Raw genomic sequence first — 8800 nt, forward strand, 5'->3', positions numbered from 1 at the left:
GTAATCATGTTTTTATTAAATATTACATTTACATAAGTAATTTATAGCCATTTTGAAGAAAAACTAAAAAATATAAATGAGCACAAAAAAAAAAAAAAGCTATAATCTGCAACCCAAAGGGAATCACTGTTGGCATTTTGGCATATATCCTTTCAGGCTTTAATGCAGTATATATAAATATGTTTTAAACAAAGATGGGATCGTGTTATTCATATTATTCTGTAGCCTCCTCTTCTCTTAGTTGATCTTACTAAGCTCCTCTGTGCTTCTCATTTTTGTCTACTGTTCACAGTGCTACAGTGAACATTTGTATGGTACTTACAGAATTATTTCTAAAAGTGAGTTTCTTGGTTCCAAAGATGTGAACATTTCCAGTTAAAAACATAAGGCTTCTGATGTATATAGCCAAATTCTTCTTTAGCATGGCCGTGCTGTTTTAAACTGCCCCACGCTGCCAGTTACTTCCATAACCTTGACACAACTGCACATTGTCTTTATCCTTCTCTTACTTTCTGCCAAGCTGGCAATGAAAAATGGTATACTATTTTAATTATCTGGAAAAAAGGTTATCAGAGTTTGGTGTTTGATTGTGAGTTTGAAAATATTTTAATGCCTAAGAATTTTTAATTATTTGCTTTTCATCTCTTGTGAAAGCTCATTTTTTTCTTAGTATCTAAGAGTAACTAAGTATTTTATGGATGAAAGATATTAACTGTCATGTTATAAATATTTAAAACATTTTTAATATAAAATATTATAATTCTCTTTTGATTCATAAAGATACTTGGGTGTATATGATAACCTGGTGTCTCAAAATTCAAACTTACGCTTATAAATAAGAGGATCACAAACAGATTTTTAGTGTTAATATTGCATCAGTGTGAGCTTAATGAAGGGGGTGCTGATTCTTATTCTTACCAGAAATAAAAATCGCCTTATTTAGAACTAATTTTTTACATTAATTTATTATTATAAACATCACTCATTTTTGGTTGTATGTTCTGATCTATAATAATAAAACTTTTTCTCCTTCAGCTTGACCAAGAGCGTTCCAATATTTGTTTGCACTATGGCCTACCCCACTGTGCCTTGCCCTCTTCATGTATTTGAGCCAAGATATAGATTGATGATTCGAAGAAGTATACAAACTGGAACCAAACAGTTTGGGATGTGTGTCAGTGATACACAAAATAGGTATGGTTTTTGTGAACTTAAATATTTGTATTTATATCAGAACTTACTTTCAATATGTTTGAGAGCTTACATGCTTGTGCTTGAACTTTATTACTAATCAGAGCTTTCTTTTAGTTTTGCAGATTATGGTTGTATGTTGCAAATTAGAAATGTACATTTCTTACCTGATGGAAGGTCTGTGGTTGATACAGTTGGAGGAAAGCGGTTTAGGGTTTTAAAAAGAGGAATGAAAGATGGATATTGCACTGCAGACATTGAATATCTGGAGGATGTTAAGGTATTAAAAACTGTTCTTTTCCAGCATACTTTGGTCTACTCTGTTCTAGGGATTGGTACAGGCATGCAGGCCGATATCTCCTAGGCACATGAGCTAGTTCTTCCTATCAGACACCCTTATCACTGCTACTTATGAGAATTAGCTCCAAGTTACCTTTTTATTTTACCCGTAAATCATTGTGGATGATTTAAGGGAGAGAACTTGGGAGACTAAAACCTAGATCCTCTTCATTTCTATAGACTTAACAACCAGCAACACAGTGTCTAGGATGTAAATGTGCATGTGTATACATGTGTATCTGTGTATATACACGGGTAGGTGTTTAACAATTGTGGTTGACTAAATTGAACTTTCAACCCATCCAGATTTTGAAAGGTTGCTAATCACTGTCCTGTTTTATTGAATTTATTCGTTGTCAGAGTGAATGTAATCAGTACATTAAAATTTGATGTAAAGGTAGACACACAAAATCCTAAAAGAATTGTTCTGTATATTAAGATTATTCCTTTGCCTAAGATAACCTTGATGATAAAATAGATAGAGTTGGATGCTGTATTAAAATTTTAGGGCATCACAGAGAAAGCACTGTCATTATACATATTGGTGTTACCTTACCTGGGTAGGGTTACTGTTATATCTTTCTTGAATAAGGTTAATGTGGCCCTTTTGATATTTGCAGTACCTTATTTACCAATTGCAATGAGTTTAGGAACCAGAAAAAATGACTTATGATGTTATAAATATCAAATTGAAGGTCTTGTAGAAAGACGTTATAAAAACATAGATCTTACACCATCATGTTTTCATTGATCTATTCAGGCCCTTCATTTCAGTCAGCGTTTGTTGAATGTTGGCATTAGGTATTTTCATAAACATTAGGTCCTTGAATATTCATAACTCTATGAAATAGCAGATCAGAAAAGTACAATTCAGAAGTGTTAATTAATTTGCCTAAGATCCTATAGGTAGTGTAACAAAAATGATTTAAAGCCAACTCTGACTCTAGGTCCTGTCCCTTATTATTATACTCTATTGCCTCTGCTGATAAACTTGATTAGAATGATATTGCCTGTCCTCTCTTATTATAAAAACACTGTGGGGTACTTTGCTTTGTGAAGTAGGCCAAAAGAATTGGTTGAGTTGAAATTTTGAGCTGATTGATACACTCTGTGCCTTAGGCATCCTTGGTTAATAGAATCATTTGCTAAAGGCATTGTTCTTTGTAAAACTAATAACTCTATTTTAGCTTTATGCAAATTATACCTTTATGTATTGGGTTTGATGACAAAATCCCTTGAGTATGTGGCTAAACATATTTATACATATGTATATATGCAAATATATAGACAATAGAATAGCATATTGAAAGTATTATGGGATTTGATGTTTAGAAAATTGAGTCCTATATGTGTTTGTGGTCTTAGGAATGGCTAGTAATTTTTCCTCATCTTAGTGTCTTCAGCTGTATAATGCTTTTCTTGTCCATTCTGGAAAAGCTTTTCAGATTTGTTTTTTATATCAAAGTCTTCTTTCCTATTGCAATAATTCTGTTTTCTTTGACTTCTAACAAAATAATAAGTTCTATTATATTATTGTAGTAAAGTTCTTTAACTTTAAAATCTTGATTTTAAAATTTCTGCCTGCTTTTTTGGCTGACTTCTTTTTCCATCTCAGAGTCTTTCAATTCTTATCATTCCTTGTTTTCTAGAGCCCATGGTTTGTTTCCTTGAATTTTGCTACAGTGCAAAGCAGATGCTCTTTTTTTCTTTTTAAATGATTTAACAAGTCACAAATTTATTTCTTGCTCATATCAAGTTCAATGTATGTTTTCAGGGACTGAATCTTATATAGGCATTCCAAGACCAGAATTCTTCAGCTGTATAACTCATCTACCTCTTTAAAAAATTTATTTTTATAATAGTAAAATGTATATAACATGAAATTTGCCATTTAAACCATTTTTAAGTGTACAGTTCAGTTCAGTGGTGTTAAAGTACATTCACATTGTTGTGCAAAAGGAAGATGGTTTTTAAACTTTAGTTTTAATTTTCATTTCAAATCTTTCAAACGTAAAAAGGATTTTTTTTTTTGTCTCATGTGCACTATAGTCTTACCTTTTTTATATTTCAGAATGTTTTCAGAGTCCCTTTGTTGTTTTTGTATTAGTCATCCTTGAAGTATGAAAGGCTGAGTCAGGCCTGGTATTTGTTCAGATGAGTTAATGTGTATGAGACAGAGCACTACCTTGCACACAGCGAGTGGGATATAAATGTGTGTGGTGTGTGTTAAAGAAATCTACATAAGATGGGTATGTTAACTTCAGATCTTCCCACCTGTGTTCTACGAGACTATTCTTCTGGCTCTCAGGCTGTAAGATGGATGCATTTAATTCTCCATTTGCAGTTTGGTGATCCAGTAGTCTAAAGGGTACAACAGACGTTCATCATTGTAGAACTGATTCCCTATCCTTTGATGTACTGAATTTATACACTAAGTTATTGGTTGTGGCTTTTTGTTTGTTTTTTTGTTTTGACCCACTTCCCCAGTAAAAGATGTAATTATGCTTTGACTCCTGTTGCTACTTTCTGTTGAGTTGTCTGCACCCTGACCAACTATCTTTTCTTTTATTGTAGCAACTGTCTTCTTCCACCCTTTTGTTCCACTGCTTTCAAAAGCCATTGACCCATAAAGACAAAAGCAGTTCTAAATTTGTGTGGACATGTGAACCAGAACTTACTCTGAATCTTACTCCTCCCACTCAGTGGGTGTCAGTAGGGTTCTGCAGTATTGCACTGCTAAGTCGGCAGGGTGGTGGAGGGCAGGCCCTGCTGTCTGTCTTTAGTCTGGCCAATTAGCACTATGTAAGACAGAAATATATATTATAGCATAAGAATTACATCACACTCTCTGATAATTCATCACTGAAATAGGTATTCCCCTATTTTTCTGATGCTTTTTGATGCTTCTTTTGATTTCTGTAGGGTTGGTGATATGGATGGGGGATTATTCATAGAAATCTTACTGACTGTTGTATTTCTAGGTTGAGAATGAAGATGAGATTAAGAATCTCAGAGAACTTCATGATTTGGTATACTCTCAAGCCTGCAGCTGGTTTCAGAACTTAAGAGACAGATTTCGAAGCCAAATTCTTCAGCACTTTGGATCGATGCCTGAGAGGGAGGAAAACCTTCAGGTATGGTGGCTTTAATATTACTTCCAAAAGTCTCACTTTTTTGTAAACTCAAATTAGTAGATTTTAAAATTTCTTTTTCATTTTCCTTTTTGCACATTTCTTTTGAACCCCCTGTCTTTAGAATCCTGACCATCTTCTCTAGAGCCCTATTATTCACTGCATTTTAAATAGGTAGAGGCTTGAAATTGGTGTCAGCTGAGATGCCTACAGGCGAGTGCTCCAGAGAAAGAGCAAGTCCTTCATTGAGGATTTCCTAGAAGGGATAAGGAATTAAAATGCGATGTTACCATGCAGTAAACTGTGACTATGAGTCAACCATGCCTTCAAGCCCATCAGCTGTACTCCTATTCTTTGACTGTGGAGAGACTTGTCATTTTTTTGTACATTTAAAAAATCTTTTCTCACCTCTCCTTTTATCCCCAACATCGTACGCCACCACTTCAATCCATTTTTGTCTCTTCATGTTTGCTACTTTACTCCTCATGAAGCATTATGGTTATGGTCTTGCTCAGGTACTTAGGGTTTCCGTTTAAGCTTAATCTTATTAATGTATGTCAGGCATTTTCTGTGCAAGCAGATCTGTGTAGTAGACACTGCAAGAAGGATAAAAGAAGGGTCCTTATCCTGGAAAATCTGATTATAGACTTGTTAAAGCACTAACTTTTAGACATAGAGTTTTGAATTGAGTAAAGTGTTTGTGGTCAGAAGGTGATCGATTTCATAAAGGCATGGCTGTAAATAAATATATGAAGATGGAGAGATAATAGGTCCCACTGTGATGCACACTGCCTCTCATTCCAGTTTTCAAAGGTTGGTCTAAGTCTGAATCCCAATTGAATCCTTCACCTGAACTTGAAATTTCAACATCAGGCCATCTTCAAATTGAGTACTCATTCTGTTTAGCATATTATCAGTTGCCGTATGCTTGTTTGACCGTGGCTGCCTGAATCTGATTAAACAAGACAGAAATAGGATTTAGTAAGAGCAATATTGAGTATGAAAAAAAGCTTATAGAAAAATTCAACATTACTTTCTTATCACTTTCACCACTCTCACCTTTTATCTCCTCCTCCACCACTGCTTTCTGTAAGTGATATTATGTGAGTTAGGATTCAGTCAGGAAATCAAAAGCAGCCACTTTACATATTCCAGGAAGAGTTTAATGTAGGATGTAGAGTTTATGCAGTGGTTGGGAGAGCTGTAGGAGTGTAGATCAGGGACATCTCCAGCAGAGGTCAGGAAATCTGACACCACAGATCTTCACCTAGAGCAGCAAACAAGGTGCTTTTCAAGAACTTGTGGGGAAGCTGCTGTAATTCTTCGAATTCCAGTGGGTCTTCACCAGTATCTCAGTCTGCAGCAGTAGAGCAGATGCTTTTCAAGAATTCTCTGGAAAGCTGCTGCCCACAGTTTTCAACCCTCTCCAGAGAATAATGGCCTCTTCTGTTCCAACTTGCACATCTCATGAGAGTACCTCTCATTGGCCAAGTCTAACCCAGAACCATATGGGGGAGGGGATCCTGGGAAAGGTAGTTTCTCAGGTCTTTGGAATTGGGAAGAGGTGGTAGTGATGCTGAGTTGAGAAGAGACAATGCACAAGTATAGAAATCTAATTTGTTTCTGGAGGAAGCTTATTGAGAGCAGCACTTATGTCATAGCTCCTTTTGTCATTCCGAAACCTCATGTTTCACGTCCAGTAGGAAGCAATCCAATGTGCAGTAAAGGTGGTTTATAGAGACTTTTATGTAAATTCCCAGTCTTTTTAATGCCAGTAGTCAGCCCTTACAACATCAGAGGGACTTCTTTGTTGGAGAACTTTTTATTTTTCAAAGAAACCTGGAAGCCAAGACCTTCTTCTTATATTTTTCCTAGGATTACACAATACTTTGAAGAAATTTTAAATAGCAACTAACTTTTGTTAATGCTTTAAATATATATTTTAGGAAAGTGGTTCTCTGTTTGGAGCAGTCTTGCCCCCAAAGGACATTTTGCCTTATCTGGAGACATTTTTGGCTGTCACAATGGGGGAGGTGCTGTTGGCATCTAGTGGACAGAAGTCAGAGATGCTGCTGAACATGCTACAGCACACAAGATAGAATTATCTGGCTCAAAATGCCAGTAGCCTGAGGTTAAGAAACCCTGCTTTAAGGCTGTGCAGTGCAGAGGGAAGTGTGAGTGCTGGCTGTGGAGTCAGGTTTAGATTGAATCTTGGCTCTGCCACATATGAGCTGAGAGATCTTGGAAAATTTGCGTAACATTTCTGAGCTTCAGGTTCCCATTTTATACCTTACACGGCTGTTAAGGATACTTGAGATAAGACCTGGCACATAGTAAAGTGCTCAATCAGTGGTAGCTTTTTGGTGGTTTGTTATGTTATTGTTACATAAATACTTGTTTTATTAATACTATAAACTATTGGTTATTTTTAGGCAACCCCTAATGGACCTGCATGGTGTTGGTGGCTTCTTGCAGTTCTTCCTGTAGATCCCCGATACCAGCTGTCAGTTTTGTCAATGAAGTCTTTGAAAGAGAGATTGACAAAGATACAGCACATACTGACCTACTTTTCTAGAGACCAATCTAAGTAACTGACTGCTTGGATCTTCCTTGAAAGTTACCCTAATCTGGCTATGTTGATGGCCAGATTGTCCGCTGCCTTTGCACATCCAGTGCTGGTTTTAGAAATGTAATGAAACTTTTTTTTTTTTCCTTCAACCTCCTGAATCATATGGTTCTGCAAATGAATACCTTCAACTAGGATTTAGACCACTAAGAACTTGCACAGAAAAACATGCACCGAATGTGTGTTAAACCTCTACATTGTGATGAAGTTGCACTATGTACCATATTCTAAAATGAAATGAAAACTCTGTGTATGTCTGTGGAGTGTGTGTGTGTGCGCGTGTGTGTGGTGGGTGGTGGTATGTGTGCATTTTCTCTGGCTTTAAAATTTTAAAAGAAAAAAAAAAGCCATAGAGAGCAGAACTTGCTGAGGGTCATTTATTGCCCAAGTTTACAACAGTAGCGATACAAGTTTTTGCAAATTGAATTTGCCTCAGATTTATCTGTCCTAATGCTTATATTTGCACAAGTATGTAAAATATAGTATTGAGTATTCTTTGTTGGAGATACTGCTCTTGCTGAACCGTCTTGACCATTGACTATGACACAATTTCCTATTTATGTAAATACTTGCATCCCAGTGGCCGACAGGCGTTGGATGCAGAACCTAGAGCCAGTTTTCAGGAACAATTGTAAACCTGACATGGTACTGTGCATCTATTCATAAAACACTTAAAACTGTGAAAATATGGTTTACATTTAATTGTACATAAAGGTAAGTGGAGAACTCAATTCAGTACCAGTTAGTCTGTACAGTTTAGGGGGCTTTTCACATTAACTGCCCATCTATGTAATTTATAGTTTGACATGATGTGTTTGTTTAAAAAGATTACATAGTATAAGCCCATTAAGGATCTGGGGGAAGAGAAGATGTAGAACTAAGCTTTTAAAGTTTGTTTTGTTTTTTAATTCTGGTCTTGGTGCAGATGTTAGTTATGCCTTATTCATATCACAGTTAGATCACCATGCTGCGACATGGTTTGTACTCATGCTGCCCTAGATACTTTTGTAATTATTTGTTGCAAACTTGTGACTGTCCCTATTAACTTTCTTTTATGTAAGTAATTTGTAAAAGTTTCTTAAAAATTTTGCTTTTGCTTATTTAATTTTGAATAAAAGCTAAATTCATAATACTTTTTTCTTACATTTTAGGTCAATGTTAAAAAATGATCCGTGGGGGAGCCACACTGCCTATGGTAAAGAACAGATGAGTTTTGCTTACTGTTTTCTGGTGTTAAACACAAGTTATGGTTTCCAAAATACTTCTTTTGGTCCATTGTATAAGCAAAAAATTGCGGTGTCTTAAGGAGGCTTGAGGCCCTAAAACCATCCTCTAAAGCAGCGGTCCCCAACCTTTGGCACCAGGGACCGGTTTCATGGAAGACAATTTTTCCACGGACGGGGGTGGGGGGGTGGGCAGGTGGAGCTCAGGTGGTGTTGCAAGCAATGGGGAACAGCTTTAAATACAGATGGAGCTGCTCTCATCTACTGCTGTGCTGTCCCCTCCTGCCCCC

At 36.3% G+C, this 8800-nt stretch overlaps 1 protein-coding gene across 2 annotated transcripts in view; it reads left to right on the top strand.

Moving 5' to 3' along the window:
• Positions 1–8419, top strand: part of LONRF1 (LON peptidase N-terminal domain and ring finger 1) — a 32769-nt gene extending 24350 nt beyond the window's left edge. For both annotated transcript variants that reach the window (XM_069485220.1, XM_069485221.1), the window contains exons 9-12: positions 1036–1194; positions 1309–1471; positions 4512–4664; positions 7094–8419. In XM_069485220.1, the coding sequence (XP_069341321.1) occupies positions 1036–1194; positions 1309–1471; positions 4512–4664; positions 7094–7252 (634 nt within the window). In that variant the 3' untranslated portion in view covers positions 7253–8419. The remainder of the gene's footprint in view (positions 1–1035; positions 1195–1308; positions 1472–4511; positions 4665–7093) is intronic.
• Positions 8420–8800: the final 381 nt, after the last annotated feature.

Source organism: Eulemur rufifrons, chromosome 12, assembly GCF_041146395.1.
Source record: "Eulemur rufifrons isolate Redbay chromosome 12, OSU_ERuf_1, whole genome shotgun sequence".
NCBI classification, from domain to species: Eukaryota; Metazoa; Chordata; class Mammalia; order Primates; family Lemuridae; genus Eulemur; species Eulemur rufifrons.